The sequence below is a fragment of the Molossus molossus genome, unplaced genomic scaffold (assembly GCF_014108415.1).
Source record: "Molossus molossus isolate mMolMol1 unplaced genomic scaffold, mMolMol1.p scaffold_m16_p_23, whole genome shotgun sequence".
Taxonomy (NCBI): Eukaryota; Metazoa; Chordata; class Mammalia; order Chiroptera; family Molossidae; genus Molossus; species Molossus molossus.
In genome coordinates this window covers 14,573,776-14,596,529 of record NW_023425359.1, presented here as the reverse complement: position 1 = coordinate 14,596,529, position 22,754 = coordinate 14,573,776, and the positions used below count along the sequence as shown (strand labels likewise).

At 38.4% G+C, this 22,754-nt stretch overlaps 1 protein-coding gene across 6 annotated transcripts in view; it reads right to left on the bottom strand.

The window, feature by feature from the left end:
- Nucleotides 1–22,754, bottom strand: part of ENAH (ENAH actin regulator) — a 126,177-nt gene that overhangs the window by 89,877 nt on the left and 13,546 nt on the right. For 5 of the 6 annotated variants that reach the window (XM_036277684.1, XM_036277679.1, XM_036277681.1 and 2 more), the window contains exon 1: nucleotides 19,083–19,136. The exons of the other annotated variant lie outside the window; for it this stretch is intronic. In XM_036277684.1, coding sequence (XP_036133577.1) covers nucleotides 19,083–19,126 — 44 coding nt within the window. In that variant the 5' untranslated portion in view covers nucleotides 19,127–19,136. Of the gene's footprint in view, nucleotides 1–19,082; nucleotides 19,137–22,754 lie in introns of those variants that run through there. 6 annotated transcript variants of the gene reach the window in all.

Below are 22,754 nucleotides of genomic sequence, written 5' to 3'. Positions count from 1 at the left end.
TAAGAGAAATCACTGTCAAGTTTCAGAGCACCAGGAATAAAGAGAAGATCTTAAAGTCTTCCAGAAAGAAAAACCAGATTTCTTCCAAAAAACTGTAAATCACTATGACATCAAATTTTTCTCAGCAACACTATAAACTAGAAGACATTGGAGCGATGCCTTCAAAATTCTGAGGAAAAATAATCTTGACTTCTAACCGCAGACAAATTACCAAGCGGAGTCTCTAATAAAGATATTCTTAAATATTCTACTTCCAAAAGAATTTGTTTCCCATGCTTCATTTATCAGGAAGCTACAAGTGGTAAGCAATACGGAAAAAGAGCAAAGAGAATTCCCATGCTGATGGTGGAACTTCTAACAAGGAGCCAGCCAAGAAAGCAGCCCATCCAAACTGGAACAGAAGGTTAAAGGTGCCAAAGAAAAAACATAAAAACAATGAAGGATTACGTGATGTGTTCGACTGTGTTGAAAGGAGAGTTAAACATCAGTAGGGAGAGTTTGGAACTGAAGTAGTGATGAATTCAGGGAAAACTATGTAAATAAATATAAAGATTCAAGATCTAGATAAAAAGTCATTTAAAAAGAATATGTGGTCAGAGTATATATTATAACATGACTCAGATATAAATATTTATGTAAGCATAATAAAGCAAATATTTGGTTAACCAAAATGTTATATAACCATATCTAGAAGATGAAAAGAAAAATACAGAGGAGGCAATGTTAAAAACGAACTTCCCCTATCTTCCAAAGTGGGAAGTCAAGAGATAAAGTCTAAAATTGGAACAAGTCAAGAAATATTGTTGGTACTAAAAGCATATTACCTGGAAATAACAAAAAGCTGCAGAAGAAACAAGTAAAAGATGACAGTGGTTCCTCTGGAGAGCTGGATTCTAGATGGGAAGGAATAAGGCTAGGGACTACATCTTTTATTTTTTAATTCTAGGCTTTGGCCTGGCCGGTGTTGTTCAGTGGTTGAGCATCGACCCATGCACCAGGTTGTAGATTCGATTCCCGGTCCTGGGCACATGCCCAGGTTATAGGCCAAATCCCCAGTGGGGAGTATGCAGGAAGCATCCTATCGATGATCTTTCTCATCAATGTTTCTCTCTCTTCTACTCTCTCTAAAATCAATAAAGAAAAAAAATTTTTTTCAATAAAAATAAAAAGTCTAGGCTTTGTTAGAACTATTTGACTTTATAAACTATATACTACTTTGATAAAATTAAACTCAAAAACTATGCTTTAATTTTTTTAAATCGTATTTCAGAATAATATTAATTACAGAGGAAAGTATGTAGGGTACATTAAGGGGCAAATAACATCATAGAACATTATGTTCAATTATAAAATAGTGTATAAAAACAAATAGGATGTATACGCACAAATAGTGTCATTACTTTCATTTTCTTATATAAGCTTTTCATACTTTTCAAATTTTCTACTATATATATACACACACACACATTATTTTATAACTTTAAGAGTAACTTAAAGAGCAGACGGTCAGTAGAGCTCAAAGACCAAAGAAGTATAGTAATACTGATTCCTTCCCCTATAAGTCACTTAGGCTTCACTCTAATGGCCAACGAGCAAATGAAAAGATGCTCATCGTTAGTCATTAGGGATATGCAAATCAAAACCACAAGGAAAGACCTCTTCACTCACTGGGATGGACAAAATAAAAACCTAAAAACAAGTGTAAAATGGTACAACTGCTGTGAAAACCAATTTGACAGGTCCTCAATAAATTAAACAGAGTTACCATATGACCCAGCAATTCCAACCCTAGCTATATAGATAGCCAAAGAAATTGAAAACAGGCACTTAAGCAAATACTTCTACATAAATGTTCATATTTATAGTAGCTCAATTCACAATAGGCTAAAGGTAGAAACAATCCAAATGTCCATCTATATAGATGAATGCATAATCAAAATACAGTATATCCAAAAACATACCAAACAATGGAATAAAAGGAATTAAGAAAATACAGTATATCCAAAAACATACCAAACAATGGAATAAAAGGAATTAAGTCCTAATACTTGCTAAGACATGGATAAACCTTGAAACAGCTAAATGAAAAGAAGCCAGACATGTTCTGTGATTCCATTTACATGAAAAGCCCAGAATAGGAAAATCCATAAAATCAGAATGTAGATTAGTGGATGCCAGGGGTGGGAGAACGGATGGGAAGTGACTGCTTAATGGGTACAGAGCTTCTATTTAGGGCAACGAAAAAGTTCTGAAACCATATAGTGGTAACAGCCACACAACCTGCTGAATGTACTTAATGCCGCTGAACTGTACACTTTCAAGTTTACGTTATAGGTACTTTTTACCTTACCACAATAAAATTGTTTTCAAAAAAGATACTGTAATACTTAAATACAGACCAAGATACAGGAAGTACTCTCCAAACATTGGTAATTGGAAAATAAACTAAAAACAATCCATTATGCAAAGTATTTTAGTAATAAATAATTCATATCTTCACCCCAGTTCATATTTCTCCTTCTAGGAACCAACCCTAAGAAACAAAAAAGGTTTAGATTCAAAAGTGGTCACAGCAACAATAACCATAGGGAGAAAGGAAGGAGGGAAGGAAGGAGGGATCTAAATGCCAAACTATTAGAGAATGGGTTTGAGTAAATCATGACATATTTACAAAATAAATTATGCTGAAACTAAAAATGTTTACTAAAGGCATTCATTATGAAATGGGGGAATGTTTATATTATGAAGCAAATGTGATAAAAGAATATAAATTCTATAAACAGAAAACAATCCATGCAACAACAAAGAAGACTCAAAGTATGTTTATAATGGGTTTACTATAGATTCTTTTCTTTCCACTTCTTGTCCCTTGAATAAAGCCAGCTCATTCTCATCCCAGGCCCTTGGACCTGCTGCATCTTCAATTTGGAATGTTCTTCCTCCTTTTTTTTTTTTTTAAATTATCCTCACCCGAGGACATTTTTCCATTTTTTGTTCATGTAGAGTGGGAGAGAGAGAGAGAAACATCGATGTGAAAGAAACACATCGAGTGGCTGCCACCCGCACGACTGACCAGAGCCAGGGACAAACTGCAACCGAGGTACATGCCCTTAGCGGGAACCAAACCCAGGTCTCTCTCAGGACCGCAGGCTGACGCTCTCACCGCTGAGCCAAACCGGATGTCCACATGACTGTCTCCTCATCTTTCAGGCCAACTCAGACTTTATCCCCTAAGAAGGGCCTTCCCTAACCACTCAAATCAAGTCAGGTCCCCTTCCATTCCCACCACATATTGTATCTTTTTCTTTGCACTTAGTGCAACCTGAGAATAACTGGCTCATTAATGGGTAAATGTTTCTCCTCTATCCTGGCCCCCTGGGTAGAGGAACTCTACATTGTTTATCAATATATCCCCAAGCCAGAAAGCGGTGCCTGGCAGTAACAAATATTTTGAAGGTAATCAATAGATATTAGTTGACTGATTAACTTGTTCCTTCTACTTTTCCTTAGTCTATTTTCTATAAGCACATACTATTCTTATATTTTTAATAAATATAAAACTACTTCAGTGAGCAAATATCATTTATTGAGCCAAAGAAAACATAGAACTTTGCTGGATATTCCCTAAGGACAAGACAAGAGTCTGATCTTCAGTTACAACAAAAACAATTAATTATAAATGCTTCCTAATAAAGGACAATGCTCCAGTTACTTAATAACATATTTTATCTATTTTCTAAAGTTCTTATTCCATAAGGTACTTAATAACCTTTCCCCAACACCAGTCCTACCCCTATTCCACCCCAATTGCCCCTACCCCCAAACACAAACTCTTTGAGTAATATTTTAAAAGAATCACATCTAAGGCATGAGAATAATTTCAGAATTCACTGGAGACAATATACTAATGTCAAATAATGTTGAGAGAAAACTTACTCATATAAGTGAAATTCTAATTAAAATACACTAAAGCCTGGCCGGTGTGGCTCTTTTGTTGAGCGTCAACCCATACAAGAAGAGGTCTCCCGGTTCGATTCCCAGTTCAATTCCCAGTCAGGGCACGTGCCTGGGTTGCGGGCCCAATCCCCAGTGGGGCCATGCAGGAGGCGGCCAGTCAATGTCTCTCATCGATGTTTCTATCTCTCTCCTTCTCCCTTTCTCTCTCTCTAAAATCAATAAAGAAAAAATATTTTTAAAAAATAATAATAAAATAAAATACACTAGAAAAGCAGTCTAACTACATTTACTCTTCTGTTGATCTGTCATTGAAATGCAGTTTTACAAGTGCTGGTGAGGATGTGGAGAAAAGGGCATATACTCTAGTTACATGGCTGGTGGGAATGCAAACTGGTACAGCCACTATGGAAAACAATATGATGTTTCCTCAAAAAATTAAAAATGGAACTGCCATTTGACCCAGTGATCCCACTTTTCGGAATATATCCTAATAAGCCTGAAGCACCAATCAGAAAGAATATATGCACCCCTATGTTCATAGCAGCACTATTTACAATAGCTAAGATCTGGAAACAGCTCAAGTGTTCGTCAGTAGATGAGTGGATAAAAAAGCTGTGGTACATTTACACAAAGGAATACTATGCAGCTGTGAGAAAGAAAGATCTCTTATCCTTTGAGAGGACATGCAGGGATTTGGAGAGTATTATGCTAAGCAAAATATGCCACAGAAAGACAAGTACCGCACAATCTCACTTATTTATGGAATATCATGAACAAAATATGCTGACGATCAAAACAGATCCAGAGACATGGAAGCAGGGAACAGACTGACAAACCTCAGAGGGATGAGGGGTGAGAGATAAATTAAAGAACTTATATGCATATATGCAGAACCAATGGACACAGACAATAGTGTGGGGAAGGCAGGAGAGGGGTGGGAGTGGGGAAGAGGGGGTTAATAAGGGGGAAAAGGGAGATATCTATAATATATTCAAAATAAAGATTTTTTTAAAAAGAAGAAAATGAAAAAAAATCCTGGTTCAGGATTTAGACCCACTATCTGATACATAAAAGGTCAGCATACACCCAGCTGGTGTGGCTCAGTGGTTGAGCATCAACCCATGCACCAGGAAGTCACCGGTTCAATTCCCAGTCAGGGCACATGCCTAGGTTGTGGGCCCGATCCCCAGTGGGGAGCATGCAGGAGACAGCCAATCAATGTTCTGTCTCATCAATGTTTCTATCTCTCTCTCCCTCTCCCTTCCTCTCTCTAAAATAAATGAATAAATATATATATTTTGTTTGTTTTTAAAAGTCAGCATACACTCAAATTAAAAGCATGCACAGCCCTAGCCGGTTTGGCTCAGCGGTTGGAGCGTTGGCCTGCGGTCCAGAGAGACCTGGGTTCAGTTCCTGCTAAGGGCGCGTACCTCAGTTGCAGTTTGTCCCCGGCCCTGGTTGGTCATGCGGGTGGCAGCCACTTGATGTGTCCCTTTCACGTCGATGTTTCTCTTTCTCTCTCTCTCGCTCTCTCTCTCACTCTACCTGAACAAAAAATGGAAAAATGTCCTCAGGTGAGGATAAAAAAGCACGCACAGCAGGTTCTGATTTCTGTAGTATTAAGTAAGGATTCACTCAGATAATCAAAAGTATGTTAACAGAACAGCACTAAGTGAGCAATGGTCATAGGCTGGCAATTTAGTCTCTTCTATAAACTCTTGACATAACTGATACCGTCAATCATCAGAACTGATCAGATATATAACCCATGTATGCAACCCCAACCAACTAACAAGCTTAAGATTCAACCAGCTGAGTAAATTCTAGTAATGATTCTAAAGGTTATTCAAATTGAAACTCCTACACAAAATATGGATAAATCTTGTTTGATACTGCTCCTCAATCAGAAGGCATCTTAAAACTCTACCAAAATGATTAGATAGTACACAGGTGATTTTTTAACTCAAACGTTCTGCCACCATCAACCTGTAATTGCATTCTGAGCAAAACTTAAGGGAAAGCAGAAGCAACATTTTTAATTTTCTCATAGCAGCTGTCAAATACTCTTTCAAGGAAGTTCCCTTAAAGAGGAAGGTGATCAGTTAGAAACATTACCAGCCAGAACTAAGTGACTGTAACTGGACTGAGCAGGAAAACATTTATCCTTGCGGCAAAGAAACATAGTTTCAGGAACTTGGAGGCAGATTTCAACTACATACGGACTTGCACCTAATCCCCAAACAGACTGTTCAGCAGCTGTTGCCCTTGCCAAAGTAGTCTCCATTCTCATCCAAACATCCCCCTGGAGGGAAATGACAACTCCCTCAAAGCAATCCAGCCTTCCTAACAATCAACTTGTCCAATAACTGGGGAGAAAGAAAAAGTGAACCATGGACCAATATACCTAAAAACTAAAATCACCAGTGGCTCTCAAGAAAGGCCTACCCATCTCCCTTAAGAAAGAATAGCTATCCAAATTCAAAACTGGCCACAGGGGACTGCTTTTAATCAACCAGCTGCCAACTTAGGATTCCTTTCTTCTCATCTCTCTCCTAAGAGAATATAGCACAGAAATAAGGGGACAATAATCAACTCTGCTCCCACTGCTTGCTTCATCATTCACTAATAAGCAGTTCACTGACCCTAGAAAAGTGCCCAGGACTCTCTCCATTCATTCATTCAATCAGTCCACAAATATTTATTGAGTACCTATTAAATGTCAAGCACATTTGTTTTGTTTTCCTCTGAATCACAGATGAATTCTCAGTGATTTACATACAAAAACTCAACTTTAGGAAGTTTTATGTTCTACTTACAGCACAGAAATGAAAAAAAAAAGACACCTCTGTGCTTTAGGTTTTCTGTTTTTAACTATCTTCATACCAGAAACTACTAGAAAACCCCTTTAAAAAAAAAAAAAAAAAAAAGCCCTGGCCGGTTTTGCTCAGCGGTTAGAGCGTCGGCCTGTGGTGCAGAGAGATCTGGGTTCAGTTCCCGCTAAGTGCACGTACCTCGGTTGCAGTTTGTCCCCGGCCCTGGTCGGTCACAAGGGTGGCAACCACTTGATGTGTCCCTTTCACATTGATGTTTTTCTCTCTCTCTCTGTTCCTCTCTCTCCCTTCCACGCTACCTGAACAAAAAATGGAAAAATGTCCTCGGGCAAGGATAAAAAAGAAAAAAGACTCCCAAAGGACTCTGCCCTTGTGCTAAACTACATTTCATTGCATAGTAGGTAAAGGAAAAAAACATGAGTCAGTGTAGATAGAGAGCTTGGTGGACCAGTGGAAGGAGAGAAGGCCTATTATCCCTGCCCACAGGAGAAAGGCAGAAGGTTAAGGGAAGTCCCAGGACCCCAAAGTGGCATACCTTAAATCTAAGAAACTCCCAGCCAACATCAATTCATCTCCCAAAACAGCATGTCAAATTTTTGAGGCAGTGATGAATACACTGAACATACAACCCAGCACACAAACCTACACAGAGAACTGAAACAGTTTCATGGAATACATGTCATTATCATGTGCAATGTATGCTGCTATGTTCCATTCTTTTCTTCCAATTTTAATAAATGCTATTAATAATTCATTTTGAAGACTATAACCCACAAAACACTCCTCTCTGCCCTCTTCCCCTCCCACTCCCTAGTCTTATTTTGGGGTCAGAGAAAGAGAGAATGTCTGTTACAGAGAATACCCATCACAATCTTGACACTAAGGAACATTCCTGTTCCCAAAGCAGATGAGGGAGCAACATCACAGGGAAAGGGGGACCTTTAATCTGGGGGTGTCCCACTTTAAAACTCTGAACAGATGGTCCCAGAGAAATGTTTTTAAGACATGTCTCTCAGGTCAACTTTGTAATCCCAGTGTTTGTCAAGGAAACAAATTATAGGCATCAAAAATGTCTGGTGATAATTAAATGTACTGGGTTGAAACATCTTAAACTGCCACTATCTGATGGTTTCTGCATCAGATATAAAACAGCATATTTCACATAGTTTAACCTAACAGTGTAATACATACTTCAAGAACACAGATAGATTAGATGATTTGAGCTTGAGGACCTAATCAGCCTTCATGAGAACAGTTTCCACTGAAAAAACATGTGCTCAACTCCTACCAAACAACTGATTTCAAAAGCTGGGACTATCTGAAATTAAGCTGTAATATGCTCTAGTATCTCTGAATGCTTTTTCAATGTGATCATTTCTGGTTTCTCCTCCTAACCATGAGAAAAGTCCCAGACAGTATTAAAAGCCTACTCATTTACCATGCAACCTAGGGTACCTGGTTCATTCTTGTTTTCACAGAATCACCAAATCTGGAACCCTGACCTCTGCCTGCTGCTTCTATCAGCCCTATCTAATTTTATGAAAGCTTGTTCAGTTCAAACCAACAGATCATAAGCTCCTTAATGGTGGAGACAATCCTTCTTAATCTTTGAAAATCCACTTCCTTGCAGAGTCTTATACTACTGAACAATAAAGTGTGTCCTAAATTAAAACAAATCTCCAGAAAATCCTTGCCCCATTTCAACCTGCCTAAAATCTTTCGAGGAATGACAGGGCTACCATCCTACCTACTGCCAAATTCCAGAACACTGGGTAGCCTTTCACACCTCATGGTCATTCATCTTACCATGCTGGAGTCAGTGCTGCTTTATCCACAAAACAACCTTCTCAAACATTTCTTCATATTCCTGCCAATAACCTAAACTTGCCCCAGCAACCATTCTCATTATACTTATCACTCTTCTGACCCACTCATGTGGCTATGAGAATCCTCTCTTTAACCTACCTCTTGACATTATGCTAAGTAAAATAAGTCAAACAGAGAAAGACAAGTACTGTAGAATCTTGAAAAGCCAAACTCTTAGAAACAGAGAATAGAATGGTGGTTGCCAGGAGCTGGGGAGTAGGGAAAATGGGGAGATGCTGGTCAAAGCTATAAGATGAATGAGTTCTAGGAATCTAATGTACAGCATGGTGACTATAATTAACAGTATTATCAAATAGACCTGAAAGTCGTTAACAGAGTAGATCTTAAATATTCTCACCACAAAAACACAAAAAAAGATCATTATGTGAAGGGATGGAGGTGTTAACTAACTTTATTATAGTCATTTCACAATATAAGCACATAGCAATCATCACATTGCACACAAACTTGTATGTTATATGTGAACAATCTTAATAAAGCTAGGAAAAAAACAGAATTGTGCATATGTAAAAATAAAAATAAATAAACCTACTTCTTAACCATGAAGATTATTTTACGTATAGACTATGAGGATCCCGTCACTCCACCTACCAAATTCACTGGCTTTTCCTAAAATTCATACTTTCCCCATATGCTACACGGGCTTTAAAAGCTGAATGTATCCCATGTAGGCACTCTCCTTGACCACATACCTCAGCCCACAGCTTCAAGTTCACGTGAAGCGTACACGCTCTCCACACCACAGACCTGTCCTCCCTCTCAGAGCTGTACTCACAGCCTTGGAGACTGGAGTATTTTGGAAACTGAAGTATTTGCTTTGGAAGAGAAGGGACCATTCAGAACCACTTAAGCTTGCTTGTCTCCCTCTTCAAATCTCTTATTTCAAAAGCAGTTGAAAATAAATCTGTTTCTACTCCCAACATGAAACATTCTGTGTACTGTTATGTTAGATGTGTAGAGATCTACCCCCAACATGAAACATTCTGTATTTACCATGTTAGATGTGTAAAGAGGGTGTTTTAACATGTCATTGGTCAACTCTTGAAAAAGTTTTGCCTATTATTAAGACCAAGTAACAACATGGAAAAGTGTTCATGTTATCATGTTAAATGAAAAAGGACACCAAAGGTTATGTCAATTAAGTATTAGGGTTTATGAGTGACTACCTTTTTTCCCCCCTATATTCCAAATTTGTGTTGACATGCTTTAAATTTTAAATTGGGGGTGGTGCATATGTTCACTAACCTGATTGTGGTGATGACTTCATAGATACATACATGTCAAAATTTATCCAACTATACACTTTAAATATGTGATTTATTGTATATCAATTATACCTGAATGAAACTGTTAAAATGTCTAAGTTGCATTAAATGTCTGCGAAAAGATGGCAGAATGACATAACTACGTGCTCAGTAATGACACAGCTAAGAGGGAAAGGCTGGAGGGTGAGGGACCACAAAGAATAATCTGCTCCTTCAAGTCACTGAAAGGGTGAATTTCAAAATGAAGAAACAACAATTAGAAAAATAAAAAGATAATGATTCTAAAGAGAAATCCCCCCCACACACACACACACCCAGTTTACAAAAGCAGTCTCTACTCGAAGCAAACAAACTGCCAAGTAAAGATTTCAGAAGTAGTAGAGCTTTTGTATTGCAAGAAAGATTCTGGATCACACTAAAACCCCAAAGAAAATAGCCATGAACTTTCAAGACATCAGAATTCTTCTGGTGGATTTAAGAGATCTCTTTAAAAAAAGGCTTAGAGAAAGGAATAAGGAGTCACTGGTGTGGCTCAGTGGTTGAGCATCGACCCATGCACCAAGAGGTTGCTGGTTTGATTCCCGGTCAGGACACATGCCCAGGTTGTGGGCCCGATGCCCAGGTTGTGGGCCTGATACCCAGTGGGGGCATGCAGGAGGCTGCCAATTGATGCTCTCTCTCATCTACATTTCTCCCCCCCTCCCCAACTTCCCCTCTCTCTAAAAAAAGAGAGGGAGAGAGAGAGAAAAATAGGGTAAAACAAAGGCATTTGTTTTTTAGAGATACTGTATATGCTTCTTGTGCTGAGTTCTTATATTCTGATGTCCTTTTTTTGTATTTTATGTATAATTAGTAAAGTAAATTAGTCCCTTTCACTTGTTTCCCAGTGTTTATTTTTCCCAGTGTTTCTTTGGTTTGCTTAATATTAGTAGAATAATTCCCCAAAGGCTCTCAAGTTAACCCTTTTGTGTTGGTTAGCTATTCTAACAACACCTATATTAACCTAGTGACTGAGGAAAAAAATAACTTACAAGTCTTTTTATCAGCAATCAAAACCCCACAATTTAATTTCATGTGTAAATTATCCAAAATGCAATGAAACTTCCATTAACAGATGTCTTGGAAAATATAGAAACTGTAAATGTTAAAGGCTTCATAACTTGGTGGAGGTTAGACAATTTATCCTAGACAATGAACAGATGCTCTGTTTTCCTCAACATTTCTTAACATAAGTAGTTAAGGTGTTGAAAGAACCAAGAAGCCAAGATAAAAGGGGAAATACCCAGGATCCCAATACTTGTGATACCTGTCACAGAGTTGTTCTTCCCAGGTCACAGTCTTACATGGTCTGTACATCAATGCATCACCTAATAAGTGGGTAAGCCCAGGAATAAGTGCCCCCTGACCTGGTGAGATGTGAAATGGTTCCTCCCTTAGTCTGACATCTGATGGTGGAGTACCATGGTCAACAATGTGGACAGGGAACACTCTGACAAGGAATCACAGTATCCCTACTCTCATACATTATCTATTCCTGAAAGCTCTTACAGAATGTGTAAGAGCTGACTGAGCAATAATAGTCTTAATATAAAAATGAGTTTCATTCCAAGAGTCAGATAAAAAAATCCCTGGTTAGGAGAAAAGTGTTTAGTTTTAAAAACTAAGATATAAGCAATCACTTTAAGCAAGACTAATATATAAAATACAGGTAAAATTAATTTTCTAAATCTTACCGGAAATTCTAGTTTTCTTGGCTTACCTAAAGCAATATTTAATAGACAGAATTATTTTTTAATTTTTGTTCTTAAAATATGTTTTTATTGATTTTTTTAGAGAGGAAGGAAGAGAGAAACATTGATTGGCTGCCTCCTGCATGCCCCCTACTGGGGATCAAACCCTCAACCCAGGCATGTGCCCTCACTGGGAATCGAACTGGGACCTCTCAGTCCATGGGATGATGCTCAATCCACTGAACCACACCAGCCAGGCAGAATAATTTTTTTTTTTTTTATCCTCACCCGAGGACATTTTTCCATTTTTTTGTACAGATAGAGTGGGAGGAAGAGAGAGGAAGAGAGAGAGAGGGAAGCATCGATGTGGAAGGGACACATCGAGTGGCTGCCACCCACACGACCAACCAGGGCCGGGGACAAACTGCAACTGAGGTACATGTCCTTAGCGGGAACCGAATCCGGGTCTCTCCGGACCGCAGGCAGACGCTCTAACCGCTGAGCCAAACCGGCCAGGGCCAGAATAATTTTTTTTAATTACTCAGAAACTTCACAAGAAATTAGATGTTATCTTACCAATTTTAGGGGAGGAGAGGGTCAATGGGAAGACATCTATAGTACATTAAACAAGATAAGTTTAAAAAATTAAAAATAAAAATTATCTTAGGATAAAATTGAACTCCAGACTGTTATTGTAAAGGAAAGGAGTGTTGAAAGATACATTTCTCAACCAGCTCTATAATCCTATAGATCTAATAGATCACTAAAATATTAACCTTCAATTTCTTCCATCGTAAAACTTTATTTTTTAGACATGTTTCCTGTATTTTTTATATATAATATAATTTGCTATTGTCCTTCACTGTTGACTACAATAATGAATATCTGTTGCCAGAATTTCTTCTCTCACTTTAGAGAAGTGTTCATTCCTCACTACCCACTGGTGCTCATCATAGTACCCCACCCCCCCTGAAGAAGAAGGGACAACGACCCAAGCAGGGCCTGTCACCAGTCTTAAATCAGGATTTTTCTACCTGAAGACTACAGATAACATTCTTTGACATCAATTTACAAAAGTTGGAAAAATGGGAATCTGGAGGAACCATGAAGAAAACTATAGTAACAAAAGAATAAAATCAAACAAAGATAAATTAGAGTAACTTCTAATCAACCAGAATTGCCGGTTCTGTTCTTGTCCCTGAGATCCCAGAGCAGCTGTCCTGGGTCTAGTTAGACTCTAGTAGCTCTCACCTGGATTCTGTAAACTGTACTAAAGTCCTTCTTAAGCTAATTTCCGTTTCGGTCAGTGTCAACAAAATTATCTTGTCTGATATTCAAACATAGACAACTAGCTTAAGTACAAATAGGGTCCAGTTCCATTGAGACTGAAGAATTGCCACTTTTGGAATACCTAGTGACTTGCATCTTTACCTCAACTATTATTAACATTTCACCACTTCTACTTTCCCCTTATTTTTATAAAGGCAAAAATATAGTAATGGTCAAATAAACGCATACAATGCTCTACAAAAGCAATGACACTAACAAAATTGAACTGCTGAGTAGAAAGTTGTATTGTCATGCAATAGTTCAAATTATTGTGGCAGATGACATGAAATAACTAAAATGAGAAAAAAATGGTATTTAATGGTATAGGTATATAGCACATTAAAGCTCACATAAATGAAATCCTTCAATAAGAACTTCTATACGCAAAAGAAAATAGGTAAACTTTCTTGTGGCCTACCAGAAGAAAAATGATAGGATCTCAAGCTTACGGAAGACATTTGTTGCAATATTACAAGTCTTATATTGATATTATTTATAATTTAGCCCCTTGTGTTATTTTTATGGTTGAAAATCTGGGGAAATTCTCACTGAAATGTCCATTTACCGGTATACATTTGTGCGAACATACTACACACTCTGGTTTGGAAACACGGTATTTAAGGTGCCTATTAGTTACATCAAATGAATTAAGTTGTCAGCTTATTATTATTATCTAGAGCTCAAAAGAGAAAGCTAGCCAGAAATTTAAATCTGGGAAGCAGCAGCACACAGTAGGTAAACCCAGGGCTGAATAAGATTGGGGAGGAGCCCTGGCCGGTTTGGCTCAGCGGTTAGAGCCTCGGCCTGCGGTCCGGAGAGACCCGGGTTCGGTTCCCGCTAAGGGCATGTACCTCGGTTGCAGTTTGTCCCCGGCCCTGGTCGGTCGTGTGGGTGGCAGCCACTCGATGTGTTCCTTTCATATCGATGTTTCTCTCTCTCTCTGTTCCTCTCTCTTCCTCCCACTCTACCTGAACAAAAATAGAAAAAATGTCCTCAGGTGAGGATAAAAAAAAAAAGATTGGGGAGGAGAAAAGGGAAGAAAGGACCAAAATATGCAGCCAGTGATAGAGAGAGAACTAAGAGAGCTTAAAATCAAGTAGACCAAAGTGGTTCAAGGCCAGATGACAAACTGTGATGAATGCTAGTATGAGGCCAGAGGCAACCGGCTCAGGCAACCAGTTCAGGCTTCCATATTATCAACTTTCAGGAATGCTTTCCCTGGACCTTTCTTCTATTCAGGGCGGGGTGGAAATTCTATCAGAACTTAATACTTCTGAATTCTACAACCAGTTTTTAAAGAAAAGTCACTTTATTTCCAGAGCTGTTAATGATTTTCTAGCTAAAGAAGTAACAGTGACTCGGGCTACACGTGAGAAGCAGCCCCTGGACAAGGTAGCTATGGAGCCTGATTTCAGACACCTCCACCCAACACACACAGCCGAGCCTATTTCTGCCCCGGCCTTCAAGGGGAATGGCATTTAAAACACACACTACTTTGTCCCATATACCATCATGCACCCAAAAGACGTTAAATGAAACCTTACCTGAGTAGTGACTGCATCAACACAGAACTTAAAAAGCAGTTTAAGGAGCAGAAACTGGTAGCCAGGCCTTCCTTCTCTCAAACCCCATCCCAACCACAATTATAATTCTAGGTGTAATCAGGCTAAAAGTCCAGCAAAGCCATAAATCGATTCTTCTTAGATTGAAAGGTAAACATCAAACATTTTCTGCTGCTACTGGTTGTGGTGAAACAGACACTCCATGTATTTGCTAGCTGGCATAAGAACTGATACAACACTTTTGGAAAGCATTTGGCAATAAGATTCGAGAGTTTTTAAAACTGTTTCTATTTCTTCAGAGATCTAAACTATTTCTGGAAATCTAAAGGAATTAGTCTGCAATTAGGAGGGAAAAAAACCCTTTGGGTTCATGAAAGCATTACTCATTATACAAAATCACTTCAAACCATGTAAATAGCCATTTAAAAGGAAATAGGTAAATTACAGTAAAATATGCAACTAATAAAATTCTGAGTTTTTTAAAAGCATAGACAATGCAAAATGTATCATGTGAACAAGGCAAAAATGCAGAGTATAATCAAATGTGTATATAAATACACAAAAATAAAAGGCGGAAAAAAATTTTTTTAAAGATGGTGCAACTGTCTGCCCTGGCCAGTTTGGCTCAGCTTAGAGAGCGTTGGTCTGCGGTCCGGAGAGACCCGGGTTCGGTTCCCGCTAAGGGCACATACTTCGGTTGCAGTTTGTCCCCGGTCCTGATTGGTCGTGCGGGTGGCAGCCACTCGATGTGTCCCTTTCATATCGATGTTTCTCTCTCTCTCTCTTACTTCTTCTCTCTCCCTCCCACTCTATCTGTATAAAAAATGGAAAAATATCCTCGGGTGAGGATAAAAAATAATAATAATAATAAAATAAAGGTGCAACTGTAAAGAGAAACTAAAAGTAAACTGACTATACGATTACTCCGGTTGAACAAAATAGGAACATACAAATACAGGAAAGATCAAGGACCAGGGTTGGAGAGGGCAAGAGATTCTTAATTTTTTTTTTCTTTTATTGATTTTAGAGAGAGAGGAAGTGAAAGGGAGAGAGATAGAAACATCGATGAGAGAGAACATTGATTGGCCACCTCCCTCATGCCCCCCACTGGGGGGTCGGGCCCACAATCTGGGCATGTGTCCTGGCTGGGGAATTGAACCCGCAACCTCTTGATGCCATGGGTCGATGCTCAACCACTGAGCCACGCCGGCCAGACAGAGAGCAGGAGATTCTTTAGTTAAAAATGGGAATAGATATATAGTGCTTAGCAGAAAGAAAGCAGAGTCATCAAAAAGCCCTCTCTTTGCATCAACTGCAAGTTCAAACGACAATTTACACTGTTTTTTCTTCCCTTCATTCCTGCTTACCGCTTTGTATTTTAGATTGCCAATACTACAATTAACTCCAAATTAGCCATGAAAAAGAAGAGCATGCATTTAAATTTTTTATTAATTCATTTTGAGAGAGAGAGAAGGAGAAAGGAAGAGGGAGGGAGAGAGAGAGGAGAGAAAGGAATATCAACATGAGAGAGAAACTGTTCAGCTGGCTGCCTCCTGCACCTGTCCCAAATCTGCAACCCAACCCAGGTATGTGCCCTGACCAGAATTGAACCTGACACCTCTTGGTGCACGGGACAATGCTCCAACCAACTAAGCCACACCGGCCAGGGCAAAAGAACATGAATTTACAAAATACTAAGCAAATGATCCAATGTCAATTGGCTTTAGACTTCTTTTTTTTTTTTTATCCTCACCCGAGGACATTTTTCCATTTTTAGTTCAGGTCGAGTGGGAAGGAGAGAGAGGAAGAGAGAGAGAGAGAAACATCGATGTGAAAGGAACACATCGAGTGGCTGCCACCTGCACGACTGACCAGAGCCGAGGACAAACCGCAACCGAGGTACATGCCCTTAGCGGGAACCGAACCCGGGTCTCTCAGGACCGCAGGCCGGCGCTCTAACCGCTGAGCCAAACTGGACAGGGCAGCTTTAGACTTCTGATGGTGTCCCATTACAATTCTTTTTTTTTATCCTCACCCAAGGATATTTTTCCATTTTTTGCACAGATAGAGTGGGAGGGAGAGAGAGGAAGGGAGAGAGAGAGAGAAACATCGACGTGAAGGGACACATCGAGTGGCTGCCACCCGCACGACCAACCAGGGCCGGGGACAAACTGCAACCGAAGTACGCGCCCTTAGCGGGAACCGAACCCGGGTCTCTCCGGACCGCAGGCCGAGGCTCTAACCGCTGAGCCAAACCGGCCAGGGCTACAATTCTCTAATAACAATGTACCTTCCTATATATTTGTATTCAACTATCAGAAAATAATTTGCATTCTCTGTACACTCTACTGGAAGGACGAGAATGAAAAATGGCCCAGAAACAAATTGAAAAAGGGCATTAAATCCTTTCTATATGATGATCCATAATGTATATCACCTCACATAAAATTAATCATAATATAAAATACAAACTTTATCCTTTTAAAATGTTTAGGAAAAAAATGTCTAAATTATTGCAAGCCAAACTAAAGTCATTAAAAGTTCAAAACAGTTAATGTGTGTTAACTGTACTGATAAAGCTACAAAAAAATTAGTTTTAAATCACTGCTCTTACCACCAAACAGAACAAGTAATTCCAAAAGAGAGCAACGTAACAGTGGCTGAAGAATTCTGGCTCCACTCACGTGACTAGTGTGTGTTCCTCTCAGTCTTCTCATTTGGAACATAACAAAAGTACTTACCTTATAAGGTGGTTAGGAAGATGAAATGAGTTAATTTATCTAAAGCATTTAGAAGATGGCCTGGACTAAGTCACTAAATGGATGCTAAAGGCTACTTATTTAGTTCTGAAGATCGAGATGGTGGTTGTACAACAATGTTAACGTCCTTAATGCCATGGAACTGAACACTTAAAAATGGTTAAAATGGTAAATTTTATATTACATACATCACCCATTTGCTATTAAAGCATTTTAAGTTCTCCTGGACGAAAACAAACTATCAGATTCCACATAAGACTCTACACAAGTTTAAGATTCCTATAAAAATAATCTTCATCAATTAAGGGATTCTGGGTCCACACCTTTCAAAATAAATTTCAAAAAAACATCGTAAAGTTCTGATATCCAAATTATTTAACTTGAATTTTCAAACAAAAATTTACTTGTTGGAAGTTGGCAATATCACCTCTCTTACAATAACAAGATAAAAGTAGTGCTCTAACCTGAAACAACTTGGAAACAGATCTATAAAACCCTCTCTTTGAACACTAGTGCTTTAGTGTTCCTTCTACATCAGAACAAAAAGGCTTCACAGACCATAAGTGTAACCAATTATAAAAAGCAACAAAAATCTTTAAATGCCTGTTTTAAAATAAAACCTTGCAAAATAGCTCAAAACCACTTCTCTCAGATTACAAAATGAGCATGTGGTAAAAAGGGACAGAGAATACCAATTTACTATACCCTATACTGACTGACAATGTTTGTTGCATAGCAACAAGATTCTGCAGTCTGAAACAGCACAGAACTCCTTTTCTTGATCTGCCAGGCCACAATTAACCCCATCAAGGCTGAGAAAGTATGCAAAAACAAATCTGCGTAGAATACTACCAACATCAGAAGTCTACTGATATAAATTCTAAAACTATAAAATCACAAGCCCAAATTCCAGCCTATTTACAACTTTAATTATCCATTACGCCTTCACTCTTAATGTTTCTTTATGTACTAGCAAAAAACTGCTACTCAATTTTGGACACATTTCTTTTAAAAGCATCATCTGCAAGAGTTGTGGTTTTTTTTTTTTAATCCTACATAATAGCGTAACACATCTTTTGTTTCATAATTCCAAAAAGAAATATCTGATTCTTTCAGCTTATTTTCTAAAAATCATAATTTATAAGCAAAGACTATAATTTCCTAACAATTAAAATTTTCTCCCACTTAAATTTATTTGAACTATTTTTATGGACTGCCTATATAGGTAACTGCTAACATTTCACAAAACTTTTTTTTTTACAGAAATCTACTTCATCTAAAGAACAACAAAAAAGGTCTGCAGTGATTCTTGCCATAGCTTTAAATATTTTCATTGTTTTGGGATTTCCCCTTTTCTTTTCAGAGAGTTAAATGGCTGCCAAGCCCAGACTAAGAGACAGATTAACTAAAGAGAAAATTAATTTACAGTAGTGGTTCTCAACTTTTTGGAAGATGAGAAGGCCCTTTCAATTCATTCATTTCTTCTTTTAACATATGTTGTCTGAGAAAATGTGATTTAAATGCACTTTGACTTTACCAGCTTTTAAATTAATCTGTACATAACCATAACAGCAGCTACATATACTTGATGTGTAACACAAATGAAAGCTGGCATCTTTGGATTAAAGACAAAGCTTGGTGAACACAGGGTTCAAATATTCTTTAAAACAATCCCACAGCTGGCCCCAGGGCCCACAAATTGGAAGTTATCAGTCTACCAGAAAAGTTCAAATAATTTAAAGATGTAGGGTAAAGCACTTACAGGTATGCAAGTGAGACAATGCTGGGTTCAGGTCCAGGTTCCATCACTCACTAGCCTCGTATTCTCCAGCAGCAAGGGCATTAATGAGGATGATACCTACCCTGCAGAGTAGCTGTAAGGGTTAGAAGAATAATGTGTAGAAGTATGTAGCACATTAAGTTTCAGTCATTTACCTGTCATTCCAAGCCTCATACAATCCAGCCCAATCTGCAGCATTTCCCATTACTTCCTATACAAACTTCAAGATGAGAGCTGAGATAGTATTGGATGTAATCTTAAGGGCGGAAAATGAAATCTGAGCAGCAGCATTGAAAGGTACAACAATTAGAGGCCATATAAAGTATTAAAAGCAAGGTCTCTGGAATTACACAGGATTTGATTTGAACCTCAGCTGTCATTACCAACCGTGTGAATTTAGTCAAGTTATTTAAGCATCTAAGCCTTGCTTTCCCCCACCTTTAAAATAGCAATGATGACACCAATCTCATGGCTTATTCTAATCCATTAAATTAAATGACTCATATGGAGCCCTTAGCAATTTGCCTGGCCTGTCTTTAAATGAGCAACAAGTAATAGCTATTATTTCTCAAATATCTACTTATTTTACATAAATACAGAATATTAAAAATTGTCACATGTAATTGCCTAGCCCACCAGGTATGGACCCCATGTGAGCAAAGGTTACCCAAAGATTAGCCTCAGAGATACTGTGATCTATAGCCAGGGACTTGTGCAATGTGCCAGGCATGTGTTGGATCTTCAGTTATTGGGACCTCTGGATCAGTGAGAAAAATGTATCAACTCTTTGAGACACAAAAGTTAATAATGAAAATATCTTTAAAAACAATGAGTTAAGTATATTTTAAATGCTTGCATGAAACTAACAATAAAATACAATTTCTTTTAAAGTGTTTTTTATTTCACTTATGTTAGAATTCAAAAACTAATTTTATCTTCAGGTAATTTAAAAACAGGCTTTTATCATCTGACTTTTCAGGGTAGATTCTCTTTTCTGAAACACTTTATAAATTGTGGCTGGGTTGCCTGGCTGGTGTGGCTCAGAGGTTGAGCATCAACTCCTGCACCAAGAGGTCACCAGTTCGATTCCAACTCAGGGCACATGCCCAGGTTGTGGGCCCAATCCCTAGTTGAGGGCATGCAGGAGGCTGCCAATCAGTGTTTTCTCTCATCGATGTCTCTCTCTCTCCCTCTCTCTCTAAAAAAAAAATCTAATAAAGAAAATTATAAAAAAATAAAATAAAAATAATTAATTGTGGCTGGGTTACCAGGTTAAGGTCTAAGTAAACAAACAGGTATAAGTCCTTTGTAATAAAAGCAGGAAACAGCACAAGTGCCATCATTTTTTCATTTAAACATAAAACATTTAAATATTTTAAATACACTGAACATACATTTGGTTGTCTCTACTAGGGGAAAAAGCTAGGGGTGAGCTCCTAGCATCTAGTGTGTAAAGGCCACAGATACTAAACATCCTACAAGGCACAGGACAGCCCCATAACAAAGAACCATCTGGCCCCAAATATCAACAGTGCCAAGGTTGAGAAACCTAGATGTAAACGTAGGTATCTATATAACAGGAAAAAAATACATTACTGTAAACTCTTTTTTTTTAAATCCTCATCCGAGGACATTTTTTTCCATCTTTTGTTCAGATTGAGTGGGAGGGGGAGGGGGGGAGAGAGAGAGAGAAACATCGACATGAAAGCGACACATCGAGTGGTTGCCACCCGCACGACCCAACCAGGGCCGGGGACAAATTGCAACCGCGGAACATGCCCTTAGCGGGAACAGAAACCGGGTCTTTCTGGACCGCAGGCCGACACTCTAACTGCTGAGCCAAACTGGCCAGGGTTGTAAACTCTTTTTTTAAAAGAACTAGGAATAACTAGTTTTCTCAGCATCATGTTGCAATTATCCTTCCCCTACTAAATGGTCTTGGCACCCTTGTCAAAAACCAAGTGACCAGCCCTGGCCAGTTTGGCTCAGCAGTTAGAGTGTCGGCCTGCGGTCCAGAGAGACCCGGGTTCAGTTCCCGCTAAGGGCATGTGCCTCGTTTGCCCCCGACCCTGGTTGGGTCGTGTGGGTGGCAGCTACTCGATGTGTCCCTTTCACATCGATGTTTCTATCTCTCTCTTCCTTTCTCTCCCTCCTGCTCTATCTGAACAAAAAATGAAAATATATCCTCGGGTGAGGATAAAAAAAAAAAAAAATCAAGTGACCAGTCTGGCTGGTGTGGCTCAGTGGTTGAGTGTTGACCCATGCATTAAGAGGTCACCAGTTCGATTCCCAGTCAAGACACATACCCAGGTTATGAGCCCAATCCCCAGTGTGGGGCATGCAGGAGGCAGCCAATCAATGTTCTCTCTCATCGATGTTTCTACCTCTCCTCCCTCTCACTTCTTCTCTCTCTAAAATCAATAAAAGGAAAAAAATAAAAATAAAAATAAACAAGTGACCATGTGAGAGTTTACTTCTGGGTTCTCCATTCTATTCCACTGGTCTATAGGGATATACTTATACCACTGCCATACTCTTTTGATTACTGTAGTTTTGTAATAAGTTTTGAAATCAGGAAGTATGAGTCCTCCAACTTTGTTCTTTTTGAAGATTGTTTTGCTATTCAGAGTACCTTGAAATTCCTTATGAATTTTAGAATGGATTCTTCTATTTCTGGAGGGGGAGGAGGGACACCATTGGGATTTTGACACAGACTGTATTGAATGTGTACATCACTTTGGGTAGTACTATCATCTTAACAATACCAAGTCTTCCAATCCATGACCACAGAAAAGTATTTTCATTTATTTACTTCTCTTTAATTTATTTCAATAATATTTTATAATTTTCAGGGTACAAATCTTTCACCTCCTTGGTTAAATTTATTCCTAGGTCTTTTATTCTTTAGAATGCCTAAAAACAGAAAAGAAGTCTTTCAGACTAAAAGTTAAAGAGAAAAGGCAAAAAAAATTCAGAAGCTTGAACTTCCATTTTTTAAAAAAGTTATGGGGAAACACAAAGAGAACAAAAATAGAATACACCAAATCCATTAATTCCTCTAAAGTGCAGAACAAGGCAATGGATTATTAACCCCATTTTGCAGAGAAAGACTGAAATTTGAGACAGCCAGTAAATATAGCAGAACAACTTTGAAACCAATGATGATTAAACTGTACTATTTCTACCCAAAATGAAAAATCACCTTGAAAAACTTTCATATCCAGAAGAATATAAAAAGATGGCATTAAGAGGGATTTCCCTTAAAGTAAATGACTTGAAAAAAATGAGATGAATAGAACAAAATGCTTTTCTAAAGCAATACAAAATAACACTGGCAATCAGCCATGTTATATACACACTAGAGAAAATTTTTAAATATTTGCAGATGACATCATTTAGCAAGGAATCCAACAAAAACAGATGATATAGTAGTCTCTGTCCTCATAATACCATGTACCGCTCTTCCCAGCTCCTGTGAATTGATTTAAATGCCTCCTCCCCCACTAAACTGTAAGCGTTAGGAAATAGGTCATATCTATGCATGTTATTACTTTTTTATAAGTGGTTTTGAGGATTTATCTTATTGGGCCATTTTACTAACTTTGGTATCGCAGAGCAAAAAGAATCATGCAGGAAATGGGCCACGATAAGAAG